Source organism: Lutjanus erythropterus, chromosome 2 (assembly GCF_056507025.1).
Source record: "Lutjanus erythropterus isolate fLutEry1 chromosome 2, fLutEry1.hap2, whole genome shotgun sequence".
Taxonomy (NCBI): Eukaryota; Metazoa; Chordata; class Actinopteri; order Lutjaniformes; family Lutjanidae; genus Lutjanus; species Lutjanus erythropterus.
Genome location: NC_139318.1, coordinates 39703859 through 39722945, shown reverse-complemented (window position 1 = coordinate 39722945; position 19087 = coordinate 39703859). Strand labels below are relative to the sequence as shown.

The window sequence follows — 19087 nt, the reverse complement described above, 5'->3', positions numbered from 1 at the left end:
TTAAATGTTTTTCTGGCTCTCTGCATGGCTGCAGAGGTGCCACAGCCACGTGTAGGCTACAGTACACACTGCTTATCAAGTGGGTCTTCATCCTGTGTGCACTGTTCACTCAGTGTTGATGGCCACGGTTAGGTCACCAGCAGCCCTTCAGCTCTGGGTCGTGCACTAACTGGAATTAACAGTAACCCACATTCCTGACATGCAGCTCGCTCGGTGCTTCACACAAACCAAATCTGTGCAGTATTTCTTGTGGCTGTAAAATTAATCTGTCAGCCTACTCTGGCACTCAACCAAATGTGCTATAAATTACATTTTCACTCCTTAAAAATGTTAAGAAGTAATCAAGGCACAGGGGATGTTAGGATTTGCTAATTAGTGACCTGTAGGCTGCACAAGAGGCCAATTGCCAAATGATGGTCATCCAGGCTCACAATGATTATCTGTCCTAAAAATATGATGGTAAAACAGGTAAAGCATCTGAATAGAGAGGGAAAACCCAGCTGTGTGAAAGTTCCAGTGTGTAATATTTACAGATAATTATTGGCAGAATATGGTAGAAAGCATGTTTTCATTAGTGTTTAATCACCCAAGAATAAGAATCATAATGTATTCATTACTTTAGAATGAAACAATACAACAAAACAATAGCTCTTCATACGGCCTTTTGCGCTTTGCATGAATTTAGCGGCCACCGTAGGTTCTTCTACAAATTTATGTTATTTGCACCCAGGTGTCAGTAACCAGCAGTACTATTTGCACCAGGGCTGCAACTAATGATTGTAATTGGTCACTTATTTTCTCGATTAATTGATTAATAGTTGCTTGTTTTAAAATGTCGGAAAATGGTGAAAAATGTCAAACAGCCTACAATGATGTCCTCAAATGTCTTGCTTTTTTTTTTTTTTAAGAAACCAAATATATTCAGTTTCTTGTCAGATAGTAAAGATTCCAGAAAATATTTACTTTTAAGAAGCTCAAATCATAGAATTTGGACTGTTTGTTTCTTTAAAAAAAATCACTCAAACTGATAAATGAATTAAAAAAACAGTTGCCGATTAATTTAATAATAATAATAGTCAATTAATGGTTGCAGCTCTAATTTGCACCCAGGGTGAAAATAGCCAGTGTGGCTACTTACACCTGGTGGCTATAGCCACCATGCCCAGCATGGCAGAGACAAACACACAGACGGCCTTTTCCACTGGCACTTTTGGCTGTGCTGAGTCAAACCACGCTGATTTCCATTTAACTTTCATCATGCTGAAAAACTATAATTGCGATTATTTTTATATTTTTATATTGTTGCAATATGATTTGTGATATTAGAGGGAATTCTAATGTTTTTCGTCATTATTCTCATTTTCATCATAAGACTTACCAAAATCATTATGCTGTGATCTTTGTGGGGATCTGTACCAAACCAAGATGTTTTCTTAAGTCTGTAGAATATGATGTGTGGGCCAGGACGTCTCTGCAGCATGACAGTATCTAATATATCTATTTTAAAGTAGTATTTAACACACATTTTGGCTTTAACAAATATTGCACCTGCTGCAATTTGAAAATTGCTGCAGGCGATTCATTGTTCAGCCTTATAGTCAGCACTGATCACTAGTTTCCAAACGGGACTCAAACTTCAAACTCTGAGGAGAGTCTTGTGTTTAAGCCCTTCAACCATAACAACTTCTTTCTTCAGAGGGAGCCAGTTGTAAATAACCAAATAGCTGCTATGCGTCTATTTTCACCCAGATGCAAACAGACACTCTATTTTTATTTTCCTGATTGGTGCATCGTTACTTCTGCTCTGCTTGTGATAAGATAAACCAGCGGTGGGATAAGCTATAGATGACAGCTGCCGTGCCTGTGACATCTACTTTAAGTGCCAACTGGAAAGTCTGTCCATGTAGCCAGTAATTCTCTGTCCTAAAAATGTGCTGGTGAAATAGATAAAGCACCTGAATAGTCAGTTCCTCCAGGATTTCCCAGGCTTTATTTTTTGGGATTGTTGCAATCTAAAATGCTTGATTTGGCGGCTTTTCTAAAAAAAAAAATTGTGAAGCATGTTTTGATGTTTTAGGCATTTCTTGTGGGAGCAAGTGAAAATTGGAAAAAAAAAGGTTTTTTTTGTATAATTCATTAAAAATCAAAGGCACCTTGATCCAGGGAGAAGAAAAGTACACTCTGCTCTGAGTGTTGGAGGTAACCTTAGCAAAAAGGCTCTGGATTACAAAAATTCAAACTAAATATGCTCATTTGTAAATGAAGACGTGCACCTTGGGAGGATTCTACAAAGAAACAAAATCTTTTTGGAGCTTGCTGTCAAAACAGCAAGCACAAAGTCAAATAATATCAAAGTGCACAGAGCATAGATAAATGTCAATCAATGACAAACGTGTTCTTTTCACTACCCATGACGAAATAAAAATATACAAATTTAAAAAAAAATCAATAATAAAATATTAAATGAGTTTGTTCATTGAGACGTACTCAGTGAACTCGTGGGAAGCTACAATAATTTTTCAAATTTGCATACAGGTTGCAGCGATTGCACAAAATTGCAAGGTTGTGCAGAATTCACAGGGATTGGTTTAATTTGCATTAATTTTTGCACAATGTCAGAATTTCTTGGAGCGACTGAATAGTTTGGAATAGTTTAGAAATCCCATTCATAGCGTTTTAGTTGACTAAAGTTGTGTTTTCTTAATAGTAGTAAGTCCTAGATTCTCAAACTGTGGTACATGTTCCACTGGTGGTACGCGAGCTCCCTGTAGTGGTCCGTCCATTCATCCATCCATCCATTTTCGACCACTTATCCGAAATCGGGTCGCGGAGGTAACAGTTCCAGCAGGGGACTCCAGACTTCCCTTTCCCCGGCTACACTAACCAGCTCTGACTGGGGGTTCCCAAGGCGTTTCCAGGCCAGGGTGGAGATACAATCCCTCCACCTAGTCTTCCCTTTGCCCCGCGGCCTCCTCTCAGTTGGACGTGCCTGGGACACCTCCAGGTGGCATCCTCACAAGATGCCCGAACCACCTCAACTGGCTCCTTTCTACGCAAAGGATCTCGGCTCTACTCCGAGTCCCTCACGGGTGACTGAGCTTCTCACCCTATCCCTAAGGGAGATGCCAGCCACCCTCCCGAGAAAACACATTTCAGCCGCTTGTATCTGCGATATTGTTCTTTCGGTCATGACCCACCCTTCATGACCACAGATGAGAGTAGGAACAAAGACTGACCGGTAGATCAAGAGCTTTGCCTTCTTAAACTCTCTTTTTGTGCGGTAAAGCGAACACAATACTTGTAGTGGTACGCAGAAGAATGTCAGAAATCTAATTTTTTAATGAAACGATTAAAAACACAATACCATCAAAGTACTACACAATTTCAAATGAAAACATGAGATCACTGAAATGTTATTTAAAATTCATTTAGTCTTTCCTGTATTTTTGTTTCAGTATCAGTCTGCTGTGTAACAATGATCATGCACGTTGCGCGTAGATAGTATGTCATCCATGATTACTGGTAGTTATGAGCTAAACTGTGATGGGAACATAGCTGGCGGAGGCAAAATGAGAGAGACTGGATATGAATGCTTCCAAAACACTGTGCAGATAAAGAGGCGAATAAATCGAGCAACCGCTGCACCAAACGGCACAAAACACCAAGGTGGCACTTGGAGGGCTCAGTATTTTCTGAGGTAAATAAAAAGTTTGAGAAACACTGGTATAAGATATATACCATCTTTGACTGGGGCATCATGTCTTCTGCTGCAGTGGTGGGATTAGCTGTAGGCTACGGCTGCCATGCCTGTGACATGTACTCAAATTGCTAACAGGGACATCTGTCATGCGCAGCTGAGAGATGGCCTCATCAAAATCTACATCTGTCTTAGTCAAACCAGGTCCTCAAGTGCTAATATCTGTTCCTTGGTCCAGTGTGTCGGCGCCTGAGCTGATGTAGCATCTCAGTATTTCATCCTGCTGGGCAGAACAGAACGGCATCTTATTGCCGCGGTGTCAGTTCGGCCAGCGCGGTCAATAGATTCATATTTTCTTTCTTCTTCTCTTGCGGCTCGCTCTGAGCAGCATCAAATGATTTGATGGTTTGATGTCAGGGGCAGGGCTTGAAAGATGCTGCTTTGCCCTTTTCTTTGCTTTCACATCACAGTGCGGGAAAGTTTCTCCGTTATAACAATAGACTGAGTATGAAAGGAAAGTTCAGAGTGGAGAAATCCAGCGCAGTCTTGTTTGTAGCCACAGGCCTGCTTGACTTCATTAACTGCTGCTGACTGATAATGTGTTACATGAAACGAGAGGAGAAGCCGAGGTGTTGGCAGGGTTCAACGTTAATGGGGTTTTTTTCTTTCAGAAATCTATTTGCCTTAAGTCAATTTTTGCTTGCCCCTGTACAAATTGTTTTATTAGTGGTTAGTAAATAACAACAAAGAATAAAGTTAATTGTCATGTTTAATCTAGGGCTGCAACATCTATAAAATGTAAGAAAATAGTGTCTAAACTGTCCGTAAACACACCAGAGAGATTACAAGGACAGCAAAATAATACGAAAAATAAGGAAATACAGACAGAGGGCAGAGTCTGTGTAGATAAGAGCCAATTATTTTCATTATTGATCAATCTTTTAATTATTTTGCCGATTAATCAATTAGTTGTTTGGTCCATAAAATGTCAGAAAATGGTGAAAAGGTTTCACTAAGCCCTGTACGACGTCTTGTTTTGTCCACAACCCAAAGATATTCAGTTTACTGTCACAGAGGAGTAAAGAAACCAGAAAATATTAACATTTGAAAAGCTGAAATCAAAGAATTTGGATATTTCTTCTTTAAAAATGACCAAAAAGGATTAATCAGTTATTGAAAGAGTTGCTGATTAATTTAATATTCAAGTAATGATGGATTAATTGATTAATCATTGCAGCTCTGCTGCAGATACAGCCACCATCAGGCTTATAGTGAATAAAAGTGATTGTTTGTTGCATATTTTATCTTTAAATCTCTTGTTTTGTCTAAAACCCAAAGATATTTAGTTTAATATTATAATAAATGAAGAAAATGTGTTCGTGAAAACAGTATTTCCTGCATTTTGCATGAAATGTTACTATGACGATTAATCGATTATTAAATTACCTCTTTTTTTACCACTTGCCCAGTCTGGCAAGTGAGTTGCCAGGTTTACTTGCCCGACATGGCATTTTACTTGCCCCTGGCAAGTTGGCAATCCTTGTTGCTGAGCCCCGGTTAGCACAAGTTCTGGATCTAAATCAAGATATTTCTTATTTGAGAAAGGGTAGGGTGAATAGGCTGACGACTACCCTGAAGTGGTACAAGGAACATTTAGCAGCAAAATAATGAAAATCAATAAATAATTTTCACACAACATGGCTGCCATGGTGCATTTCTCTCTCATTTTTCATGTTTAAGGTTTTGAACCTCATTCTGTACCACTGTCACAACAAAATGGATAGATTAATAACAGTTTACTTCATAGTCTCATGATTATTTACACGATTATCTCTAAATGGAGCTGCAACAATTAATCGATTATTTTTCCATTACATTAATCGCCCACTGTTTTGATAATCAATTAATCAGCTTGAGTCATTTCTTAAGGAAAAAAAGAAAAATTCTCTGATTTCAGTTTATTAACTGTAAATATTTTCTAGTTTCTTTGCTCCTTTATGACAGTAAACTGAATATCTTCAGGTTGCGGGCAAAACAAGACATTTGAGGATGTGATCTTGAGGTTTTGGAAACACTGATCGACATTTTTTAAACCATTTTCTGACACTGTATACAAAAAACATCTAATAGATTAATCAAGAACTGACATTTTAATCAAGAGTGAAAATAATTGTTAGTTGCAGCCCTGGTTGGTACAAGTTTTTGGTAATATTTTTTATACAGGACCGTTGCCATGGTGCATTTCTTGCTCATTTTTCATGTTTAAAATTATTTTGTGCCACTGTCACAACAGAGAGGACAGATTAATTACAGTGTAGTTCATCGTCACATGATTATTTACAGGTTTTATAAATTGCCTTTTGCCTGTCGGCGGTGTTCGTGATGATAAACACATTTCTGCACACATTTTCTCCTGTACATATGGAATATTTCTGATAATCCAGATTAGCAGCATGGGTAGCTGTGCAATAGAGGGAGAGAAAAAGACAGACAGAGACGGGGACGAGGAGACAGACAGAGAGGAGTGAGCGTTGAGCAGTTGAGGCATCATCTATGACTGCCAGCCATAGCCTGAGGGAGAATGCAGGCACCGATGCGTGTCCCCAATAACCCAGTAGTTGGTTAAACATGTATGAGAAAGGAAAGGTGCGATTGATTATGGCAGGTGAGTGAAGATGTGTGAGCAGTAATCCAGTTTGAAAAATCAAAACATTTTCATGTGTCAGTCAAAATTACTTTACTGCTGCCTTGATATAATTTGGTGTTTTTATGTTGTTGGCAATAAAGATATTATAGTAACTCTATGAGACTGACATATGGAGTCCCTAGATGAGAGATATGTTGTGCTGAAGGGTAAATATGTTGAAAATCAGTTGACCTGCAATTTTTAAGATAATATAAGACATGATAATTTATGTATCTTTTGTCTTAATGAGTAGTGATTTAAGATAACAAAGATTATTTTTAGAGAAAAATAAAAGCACACTACCTAAAACAATCTAAAATTATCCCAAGCCTCAAGCAGAGCTGAAAAAAAAATATATTAGTAGATTTAAGCAGAACCGTTAAATCTCAGTTGTGAAAATTTGTCGGAAAAGTCAGCCAGCATAAAATGTTGAAACAAACCAACACATGAATTAATAACCAGTATGTTTTACATGCAGCATCTCTATTTGATTTAAATCTGCAGAATTGTCTGCAGAATTTTGCAGGCGCAGATTCCATGTTGGCCTGTTAATCATAGAGCTGTAATAACTAACATTTCCACGTTAAATGTCTAATAATACCAGACATATGTTATATATTTTGTTGAGTTGTGTCTTACATTATCTCAAATGTTTCCAAAAATTTTAAAATGTGAAGAAATCCGTATTTATTCTAGGTAATGGTGCTTTCTTTCTAGCCATTGCTAGATACTTGCAAATTGCTATAACCAGGAAAACATATGTCGAATAGAGAGAGGAAAGAGAGAGAGGAAAGAAGTCCAGGATCGTGACTAAACCTAACACAAATAAAACTTTAATATGACCTCAAGTCATGTCAGATAGACTTTCATCAGCTGTCTTTTGTCATTACTTTAATGTGTGAGAGACCCTTAGTGGCAGAATTTACACTACAAATTGTGCATTTCAGGTTATGCTGCCTGCCTATAATTACAGCTTATATAAGGTTAGCTTAGCTTAGCTAGCTAAGGCGCAAATTGATTCATAAAAATTTGAAACCTAAACCCTAATTTTTAAATGAATATATATTTTTAAAATGTATATATGTAAAGAAAAATCACCAATGTGGACTAAAATATAATTAAAATCAAGACAAGAAATAGTGCAGCAGCTGAGATATAGGAATAAAATACAGTAGAAAATAAAGTAAAATATAATAATGTGATAGCCTGGTGAGTAATAGTAAAAAATATAAACTGTAATGCAGAATGTTGGTTTATTTTATGTACAGTCCTTTAAGACATGCTTTGTGATATCAGTCTATAATAAACTTTGACATCACTCATATACATAATGAGAATGGATTGCAGAATGTAGTATACATATACATATACATGTGTATACATATATCTGTATGTGTGCACTGTTATGGATAAGCAGCTTATAAACAGTTAATAAATAATACATATGCAGGGATGCAACCCTGGCCATGATATAGTGTTGCATATTCATTTTTTATCCTGCTGATACGGGAAGCAGAGCAGTTTTCCGACAGTTTACGACCTCCATCAGCGGGCATCAGAGTGACAGACAAGGTCAGGAATCCTGGTCAGATTTTTCCCGGCATCACGGCGCTTCCGTGCAATTAAAAACACAACACTGTAGAAGCTCGTCCTCAGGGGGGGACATCAGAGCCCTAAATGCTATCCTATCACAGCCTTTATTTGTTGTGGCACATAAAGTGTCCTAATTCCCTTTGTTTCACTGCGGGTGCTTACACTGTCACAGATTGTTCCATTGTGTTTTCTGTTTTAATTGTTTTGTTCTTCCCTAAAATTGAAAGATTATCATGGGCTTTTGTGTGCCTACAAATGTTATCCCCAATTGGAAAGGGGTCTATTTTTGGATCCCGCTCTGTGAAAGTTGACACCATTTTTTCCTGCTGCGCGTGCACGAAGCCTGCACATGAAAGATGCCTTTTTTTTTAAATGTGTGTTTGCAGATGAGCTGTGCAGCGTTCCACTCGGTTTTATATCAGCTTTATAGAGCACACGTAACGATCTGGTGCATATATCGTCTACAATAGATATGATTTTAATGGAGCTATTTGGGCTTTATCCTTCCATCACTTTGATGATTACGTGTCCTAATAATAGTCTATGGATGTCTTTGTCTGAGGGCGTCTGAGGCCTCAGCCGTACACTCTGAGAAAAAAGGTTCCAAAGGGGTTCTTCTTGATCGGCCGACTTATGACTCATGAACTGTTTGCTTGTTAAGAATCTTATTGTGGAGAAAGGGTTGGCTAAGGGTTCCATTAAGAACCCTTTTCATCCAAAGAAACCTTTTTGTTCCTTCAAGGATTGTTGAGATCCTTGAAGACGTCTTTTGTCAAGGGTTCTTTATACCATGAAATAATAATGCTGTGTGTAGAACTCCTTTGTTGGGTTCTAGATAATATTCTTAGAATATAAATGCAATCTCAGTAGAACCCACTGAATGGGTTTGAGATAAAAGTCTGGGAATGTAATAGGGTTCTCATTAGAACCCCCTTAGTGGGCTCTGGATAAAACTCTTACAATATAATGGAGCTCTCAGTAGAACCTTCTCGGTAGGTTCTAGATAAAACTCATGGAATATAAAAGGATTCTCAGTAGAACCTCCTTAGTGGATTCTAGATAAAACCCTTGGGAATTAAAAGTGTTATCTACAGAACCCCATTGGTGGGTTCTAAATAAAACCCCTGGAATTTAAAAAGGTTTATGGTAGAACCCCTGGGTGTGTTCTAGATAAAACCCTTGGAATGTAATGGGGTTCTCAGTAGGACTGCATGTGTGGGTTCTAGATAAAAACCTTTGGAATATCAAAAGGGTTCTCAGTAGAACCCCTTGGTCAGTTGTAGATAGAAGTCTTGGAATATAAATAGGTTCTCAGTAGAACCCCCTGGGTGGTTTCTAGATGAAACCCTTCTAATATAAAAAGGGTTCTCAGTAGATACCCCTCAGTGGGTTCTAGATTAAAAAAAGTTCTCAGTAGAATCCTGGATAAAAATCCTGAAAAATAATGGGGTTATCAGTAGAACCTCCTTGGAGGGGTCCAGATAAAACTCTTGGAAAATAAAAGCATTCTTCCTAGAACCCCATGAGTGAGTTCTACATGAAACCCCTGGAATATAAAAAGGGTTCTCAGTAGATTATCCTCAGTGGGTTCTTGTTAGCACCCTTAACAAGTCACCCAGATAGGGCTCTGGGTGGAACGCCCAGACAGGGCTCTGGGTGGAACCATTACACCACAGTAGTGTTTTCTGTAGAACTTCTCATAGGGGGCTCTGGCTGGTCTCTTCACATATGGTATAACCCTTTATGTTGGGTTCTAGGTAGAACTCTCTGAAAGGATTCCCAAGCGGAAACTTTATGAAAGTTTCTACCAAGAACCAAAGACCGTTCTCCTATAGGGACAAGCTGTGGAACCCTTCATGGCTCTAGTTAGCAGCTTTATTTGTCAGAGTGTAAGCACTTAATCAATGAGGAGAGGAGAACCTATGGCTCTGTGTGTCCTCCTCTGTGGCCAGCAGGCTGGGCAACATTAAGTGGGCATTTCCACACGGGGGCCAACAGAGAAAGGGCTAATGTGCTTTCCAGTAAACTCTAGCTGCCTCGCTGGGGAGTCGCTCGTGAATCTCCCTTCTAATGGGTCAGTCCGGTGGCCAAGCCCTTGCAGGAAGGTCAGGACTGCGTCTGTGCCATCCGTCCACACTTTACAGAAAGGCTCGCGTGCCAAGTGGAGCTTTGGTCCTCTTTTCTAACAGAATCCGGTGCCAGACTTCCCTGTGCCACATGACTGAGCGACCTCCACCCCCCCTCCTTTCCAACACCTGGCACTGCCTGGTCCGCTCACCAAGCAGAAAGATTATCATTCCCCTGATGGGTTTCCCTCTGGGGACTTCACAGGCCATTTACTGTAGGCACTTCTCAGCTTATAAGGCAATGCAGGTTAAACACAGACAGCTTTTTCATTTTTTTATCTTCAGTTTAACCTTTATTTAGTTCTATCATTGAGTCTCATTTTCAAGAGAGACCTGGTTGAAAACAGCAGCAGCAGTACAACATGTCACAGACAGACAGGAAATTAAATTTCAATAAATAAAACACAAAATATAAAAATTTTAAGTACAAAAGTGCCAAAATGGTGATCAGACGCTCTCTCCATACTTTGTAATATTAGTTTGTTTCTCACTCAGTTGTATTGCTTTCACTCCCTCTGCATATGAAAAAGATACGAAAGACCATTTATGTCTCATTTCTAACTTGTCTGTCTCAAATGTGAGTTTGTCCTTCAGGCACAGCGGTGCTTTGAGCTGAAGACAAAAGGCGTGCTAACATGCACACAGTGACAGTGCTGATGTTTGGTATCTGTTCACCGTCTTAATTTAGTATGTTTGTACGCTAACATTTAGCCAATTAGGTTGTCTGGGCAAAACGCAGCCTATTGCAACCTTTATTGTTCGACGGCAACCTATAGTGGGCTTAATAATTATGACAGGAGAAGCGTAAAGAGCAAGAAAGTCCGCATGTTGAGGAGGTGAGGTGAATGGATGACTAAAACTTTAACCGCAACAACAATCTTTTCCTAAACCTAATAATTTTTACAGTTATACCTAACCAAACTGCGACCATTTTACAACATTAACTGTGTGTATAATGTCACAAAACGTAATGTAGTTAAGCTCCAGTAAGACTGACACTTCTGCTACTGGTCACTGGTCACATGTAGTTTAGGGAGTCACTGGTAATCGAGCTATTCTGTTGTGTAGGTATGAGGGTATGTTGTATTTTGTGTGTTGTGAGGTATTTTGTCAGAAATCACAGTCTGGGGCGAATTAAAAGAAAAGCTATATATTTTCACCTGGGTGAGACTAGTCACACGTCAGCTGTTCAGCTATTTACACACCCAGTTTAGCTATAAAGAGCGACAAAGTCCATGCAGGGACAAGTTTGTGGTGGATGAATGTGTCAAACGCAGGACTTGCACCCAGAACAGATTTTTAAGAATGACGAACGCAGTTTGGTTAAGTTTAGACACAAAAACTACTTGGTCAGATTTAGGAAAAGATGTTTGGTTATCTCTGCAACAGCAACATTTTTTGGCTGCTTTAAAAAACAAACAAAAAACACATTAACCCTTCCTAAGTCCTGCGCCTTTTTGCTCTGTGTTCCACTAACAGTTGAGCAAGCTTGGTATTGGAACCTCAATCAACCTCCTCCTTTCCTGTTTCCTGTATGTAGAACTGCTATGTGCTAGAACTTTTTTATGTTGAAAAGAAAAACAAATTTTGAAGAGGGTTAAAATATGTTGTTGGGAGACCTGAAAAAGCCACATATACACATCTTAAGTTAGATAATGTTAGCAAAATGCTAATTAAGTAGCAAGCTAAAGATTGATGTAAAGCTAGCAAGCTGGTTAGCTAGCATTTTGCTAACATTTCAAGATGTGAATATACCCAATGCATGTGCTGCTCTTATAGGTCCCACAACAACAGGAAATAGAACAGGAGAAGGTTGATCGAGGTTAAAAAAGGGGACTTAAGGAAAAGTCAGAGGGTCACCAAAGTAATTACAGCTCATCTTACCCGGGACATAAATTTCATGGCAGTTCATCCAATAGTTGTTGCGATATTTTAACCTGAACTATAAATTATGACCTCATGGTGGCGCTAGAGATGTGCGAAGATCACCAAAGTCGCCTGGGAATCATATATGCTTGTACAGACTGTGCTAATCCATCCAGTCGGAAACTTTGACAAGCTGATGATGCTACACGGACAGTCAGTGAATCACCGTGGTATATCCTCTGTGGACCATGAATCTCTGTACAAAATCTCATGGCAACCCATGCAGCAGTTGTCCATCCTAATTCACCAGCTTGACTGGTACATATAATCATATAATGATGATAAAAGCGACACCAGTAACACCACTCTGCCGCTGTCACGTTCCAGTGATTTATTGCACAGAAAACAGATGAAGGGACACACAGTCCCACGCTCCTCTGGTGCGTCTAATCAGTGATGTGTGGTCAACCTGTCAGTCACAGTTCACTCACAGAAAGAAAAGGGGTGCGGAGTGATGGACTGTGTGCTTTCTGTAATCCAGCGGCTGTTTCCATCTACATCTGAGCCGTGTCATCATCTGTGAGTCTGAGAGAGATGTAAGACTCACTGTGGTGTTGCCATCATGACTTGCCTGGCAGGCGGCTAACATACATCTGAGGCATAAAAGAGCTCCCTGTTTGAGAAACTGGATACATAAACTCAAGGCTTTATTTAGAAAGAGAAAAATAAAGCAGAGAAGCACGTGGGCCTCTGTGTGAGGCAGAGAGAAAGAACGGGGAAACAGAAGAGAAAAACAAAGATTACAAAGAATAGATACATAGAATAGATAAGATAAGTATAGATAGATAGATAGATAGATAGATAGATAGATAGATAGATATCGGTACATCATCCGTTCTGATCAATAAAGGCTTTAAAGTGGCCATATTATGCTCATTTTCAAGCTCATACTTTTATTATGGGGTTCTGTTAGAACAGGTTTACGTGTAACCATGGTGACAAAATACAAAGAAATACATTGCACCTAGCAAACTGAAACCGTACTTACATTTAAACTAAAGCGTTATTGATGTTACCCCAGATTTGCCTTGGTCGCTGTTCGCCTTTGTCTGTTATGTTGTTGATTTTGTTGTTGCCACTATTAGGGATGTTCCTGGTGACTAATTTCCGTTTTCTGATTTCTGTTGATTAAATGAAAAATTTATTTTAGACTATCTGACTAGTGTAACAGTAAGAAAACACTCATAAAGCAGTTAAAATTGAGCACAATTTATTAATATATAATAAACACTGCCCTGAAAAATATTGTGTGTATTAAGAGTTTCATGTAGGAACTACTTTGTGTCTGCAGTAGAATCTAATGGAATGACATGAAACTGCTCACAACAAGGCCTGTGAATTATCTTGAGTGACCAGGTGATGATTTTTGGAAAGAGACACTGGTTCAGATTTTTTCAGATGCATTTTTTCATGCTGGCTGACATTTTTACAGCCGATATCTCCAAAACTCTGCAACTCAAACCAAAAAAGCACTACAGGCCAGGCCAGGGGAACATACTGTATATATTTTTGATTTTGGGGTGGACCCCAGGCCCTTTTTAAATTTCGTTCCAAACTTGCTGCACATTATATGACTGTGTAACATAGTGATGTCACCAAGTGACGGAACAAAGGCTGGATTAAAAATGAGGCATTTAAGAAAGAAAGGAAACAACCAGCATAATATGGTCTCTTTAAAATTAAATATTAGTATCAGCCATAAACAAACATTGGTGGCTTTAATTATGCGCACACAAGTATGTGTGCAGTGTGAAAGTTTTTTGAAGTGTCTGAAACTGATAAGAAAGTTGCTATTTGCAACGGCGTCGATCATGCGAGGCGAAGCCAAAACGCATTCTGTCAACACTACAAATTTTATTGACAAATTTGTAAAGAACAAAGAGAAACCTGTCAACATCAGTTTTCTTATTTTGCCTGGTGAAAGTGAACAGTTTGTTCAGTGTAAATTCTGACCCACAGGCCGATGCAGACATCGTGATAACTACAGACATAATTATATGTTAATTCACTAAAGGAGAGACTTGATTTGTTGGAACAAAATATGTGCATATATTGGTATCGGCAGGGCTTGAATTTACACAGTGGCTTTCAGGTTGAGCACAATTTTTCAGTGTGCGTCACTTCTAAACATGGCACATGCACACGCATACATGGAAGTGGGCGGCAGCAGGGCTGAGTGCAGGGCTGCTGCAAAAAATATTCTACTGTTACTACAGTCAATAATGTTTCATAGTTGATTAATCGATTAACTGCTGCAGCTCTACTTTAATGTACAGGAAAAAAATAACCCGTGTCACAAAAATGGACGACGATCAGAGCTCCCCTTAAATGCCTGAAAAGTAGGCATCAGTATCGGCATCAGCAATCAGCCAAAATGGTGTGGAAAAAATCAGCATATTGGGTCTCTGCAAAAATCCAATATCATGAAAAATGATGTCAGCTTTACTGTAAAAAATATTGGTCACATAAATCACAGCACAAGCAAAGGTTGCATATATCAGTTGGTGGTCAAAGGAGACACAATGAGTCCGACATTGCCACAGATTAAAGCTTGGAGAGTGTGTACTGTGTGTGTGTGCATGTGTGGGGTACCTCCTGCTAGCTTTGCTAAATAGAGGATAAGTGGTTTGGTGAGGTTTGTGTGTCTACTACACAGGAATCCCTCCTCCCCAATCTCACACTCCTGCTACCCAGGGGAGTGGTAGACTGCAGGGCGAGTGTTGGCTGATTGACTCTGATACATGTGCTGCATATTTCATGCCCTCCAGTCTGTCTGCATGAGACGCAGAGCGCCAGGGAGACACGCAATAGATAGACTGAGAGACACAGAAAGACGGTCGAAGACGCAGAGGGAGACGCAGAACGAGATCAGATCGACCTTTGCGAGGAGGTTGCATCCTGCGTGTATTCCTCCGTGTGTCTCTTTATAGTGATGTATTGTTTGGGACTGTCTCTCCTCCTCACTTACTCCTCTGTGACCCACTGTGGCATCAGTGAAGTCTGCTGCGCTCAGCAGTCAGCACGTTTGTACACAGCAGCTCTGAGACAGTACAGCTGACAACCAGCAGCAGGTCGCTTTAGTCCCAGCACGCATTAAAGGCGGCAGATATGCTCAGTATACCTCAGTGGTCCTCCAGGGAGTTCCCATTTAGCGGCGGGGCAGCCGCTCCGTCTATTTGTGCTTTGACGGGTAAAGTTGATCCACACTCAATGATGTGTGATTATGAGCTTTATTTTGCCAAGTGCTCCTGTTGGTCCGGCATTGAATCATCATTTTTATTTTCAAAAACAGGCTCGCTGACTGCTCAGTTGGCTGGATTTTCACAGTATACAAGGCCTGCAATTAATGTTTAGTTTCACGGTCAATTCAGCTCTTTCTCCTCATCGTTTTGATTAATTGTTTTGTCTCAGACCAATGTGTAAGATTAATGAGGATTTATTGACAGAATATGGCAAAAGGGAGTATAATATTCATAAGTATGTTTTTATAAGTTCCACGTCCTCCGTAATTCCTCCTACAGGCTTGGAAGGGGAGGGTGAGGGGAGGTGTTTGGATTCTGCAAGCCAACTGCTAGATGTCATTAAATCCTTCACACTGGTCTGACAAAATAGGGCTGTGCAACATGGTGAAAAAGTCCTACTGTGATTATTTTGACTGTAATTGTGATATGCGATGTAATTAGTAGAAGTGATTATTTATGCATCACAATTTTCAATTTTTCAAATTACAATTAGGAGAAATTTGTTGGGGTCTGTACCAAACAAACTTGTTTTCTTTCACCAGAAGATTTTCATGTCAGAGCATCTCTACAGTACTTCACATTTTTCCTTTTTCATAAAATTGCAATTTGGTTTTTGTTCTGTGATGTGGATGTTGCACTTGGTCATGCGATTCGCAATTTTAGTAATATTTGCGATTAATTGTGCAGCCCTGATTTAAAACATCTGAAAACTGTGAACAATTCCCATTACAATTTCCTGGAGATGAAGTTGATCTCTCCATTCATTCATTCATTCATTCATTCATTCATTCATTCATTCATTCAGTGCTTGTTTTGTCTAAGCAACTGTGTGAAACCCAAAAATATACTATCTTTATTCCTAGAAAAAAGAGAAAAGATGCAAATTTTAACATTTTAGAGTCTGGAACCAGTAAATGTTTACAATTTTGCTTTGATAGTCATATAATTTATTAATAATCAAAATTGTTGTTGTTAATTTTCTGTTGATTAACAAATCAATGGATTTATATCATCAATCAGCACTATGGTGTACCAACAAAAATGCATTTATCAATATAAAGAGTCAGGCTCATTAAATGTCCATTATATAACATCTACTGACAGAATACAGTGAGAATGGAATATAATATTCATAAGTATGTTTTCATTAGTGTATAATCACCTGAAAATAACAATTGTGTTTTTGTTACATTAAAATGAGCTGTTTATATCTACAGAGGGTGCAGGTTCTCTTCCATAGAGGCCACCATGTTGCATCACCATGTTTCTACAGCAGCCCAGAATGGACAAACTAAACACTGGTTCTAGATAAGGCATTTAGCATTTTTTGTGAGTTTGTGGGCCTTTTCCATTGTTACTTTTGGGTATGCCAAGTCAAACTGTGCCATGCTGATTTGCATTTGATTGCGTTTGCTTTTCATGTTAACACACAACGAGCTGTGTCAAGATGTGATTATATTTGCACCCGAGATGAACCATCCCCAGTGCAGGGCCAAAGTGCACCCGACCCACATCTCCCTTCTCCCCCTCAAATAATCATTTGTTGTGAGACTGAACTCATCATGTCTGTGCAGGAGAGCAGAGGGACAGAAAGCATCTGTACGTTCAGCTCTCAGTACTTTTGTAGCTTCTAACTGAATCTCCGTGGTTTGAAGTCTATTTTCTCTCTTGTGTCACTGTTTGTACTTTCAGGTATCTGCTATACTTCACTGTTTCATGTTCACCTTCACCTGGATAGGACTCTTGTTATGTTCCTGCTGATAAAAAACAACATTTCCTGATTTTTCTGCTACATAATAAAAGCTTTTAAACAGCAAAATAACAGGGGGATTTTATTGTGAGGAATTTATAAGAAATTTTGTGTTTCTTCACAGTTTTACAGCCTCTCCACTCGAGCTAAGCTCGTCCTCAGTTCCAAACCGAGTTAAGCCAAGTCAGCAAATGGACAAAAGAGTATAGGGTTCTGCTACACTTAGAAGGGGAGGCTGAGGCCAGGTGTTCACAACCTGGAAGGTTGCTGTGCTATATCACTAAATCCTGCACACTAGTCCATCAGAACATTGTAAAATAAAATAAAAAAATCCTGAGATTTCCAGAGGCTAAGGTGATATCGTCACATTTCTTGTTTTGTCTAAGTACCTGTCCAAAGATGTATAAATTCCTATTATATAAAACTGAGAAAAGATGTAAATCTTCACATTTTAGAGGCTGGAACTGGTAAATGTTGACCATTTTTTGTATTAAATAACTTAATCAATTTAGTAATTATCAGAATTGTTGTTGATTCTTTTTCTGTTGATCAACAAGTCAATTAGAGCTACAACAATTAGTTGCCAACTATTTTGATAGCTGATTTATCAGTATGAGTAATTTTTTGACAAAAGGTCTAAATTGTCTGATTATAGCTCCCTAAATGTGAATATTTCCTGGTTTCTCTACTTTATGACAGTAAAGTGAAAATTGAAAATCTTTGAGTTGTTGACAAAAAGACATTTTGGGATGTCATCTTGGGCTTTGGGAAACACTGATCGATATATATTTTTTAACTTTTTCTGACATTTTATAGACCAAACAGCTAATTTATTAATTGGTGATGAAAATAATTATTAGTCTCAGTTGTAAAATTGATTAATCAACCAATCAGCAAGTCAGTGTACAAGCCACAGTGAATTTGTCAATATAAAGATTCAGGCTCATTTAAAGCTTTCATTTAAAGTCTACACACTCGTATATGTACGGGACACTACACTGTGTTCCTAAGCTGACAGTGTTTTTGTTTCTGTGTGTCAGACGAGGATGACGAAGGTGAGCGCAACACTGTTCCCCTCACACCCCTGGACAGCTTCTTCTCCGACAGCGACTCCCTCAAACAGCAAAAGAAGAAGAAGCCCAAAAAGATGAAAGAGGGGAAAATGCCCAAAGTGAAGAAGAGGAAAAAGGAGGTAAGATGTAATTCACACTCAGCACCATCTGTCATGACCTCGGACACAACAGCTTGGCAGGCATTTTGGCTCGAGCCGTACCCTGCTTTCTCTATTTCGCAAACCATCGCTCTTTTGATGTCTCTGCAATTGGATCAAAGGTGTGTTTTGGCTGCCGGACTGCCTCTGTGATCTAAATGAGAGGCAGTGGACTGACTCAGGCTTATAGGAGGGGTTGGCAGCAGTGTCACCGTCGCTGCCAGTGTAAGCTGTGGGCGCCGAGGGCCAGTTTAGAGTGTAGATTTGTGCCTGTGGTGCTGCTGCTGATGACAGGGACTGTAGGTCAGAAGTACAGCGATTGTGCCAAGCTAGCAGTGGGAGTCAGAACTGTGACAGAGCGGTTTTGACAGTCCAGTTTCTGTAGCCTCTGGTCTCCAACATTTAGACAACCGGTCAGAGGCATTAAAGGCATTATGCAAAATTTGCAAATTAAAATATCTGAAAACAGCTAGACATACAGTACAAGTCAAAAGTTTGGACACACGTCTCATTCCCTGTATTTTTCTTTATCAGAAATGGTTCAGATTACACCAGAAATGCACAAAGCTGTCAACAAAGAAAAAGGTGGCTTCTTTGAAAAATCTAAAATACCAAAGAGCGAAAAACTTTTGTGCACTTGTAAGTCAGCAGGTGTGCAGGAGAAGACCAGTCCTCTGCACTTACAATCAAAGATTTAATAGCAATGATGTTATTAAATATTTTAGATTTTAGATTCCTTTTTTTCATGTTTTTTGCTTACTACATGATTCCATATAATTACGTTTCATAGTTTTGTCTCCAGCATTATTTTACAATATAGAAAATAATAAAGGAAAAAAACATTGAATGAGACGATG

The 19087-nt window shown here is 39.1% G+C and overlaps 1 protein-coding gene across 1 annotated transcript in view; it reads left to right on the top strand.

Moving 5' to 3' along the window:
• The window catches only part of chd5 (chromodomain helicase DNA binding protein 5), an 80414-nt gene that overhangs the window by 1971 nt on the left and 59356 nt on the right, over nucleotides 1-19087 (top strand). The window contains exons 2-3 of the mRNA XM_084743444.1: nucleotides 2919-3089; nucleotides 18061-18212. Of these exons, the coding sequence (XP_084599570.1) occupies nucleotides 2919-3089; nucleotides 18061-18212 (323 nt within the window). The remainder of the gene's footprint in view (nucleotides 1-2918; nucleotides 3090-18060; nucleotides 18213-19087) is intronic.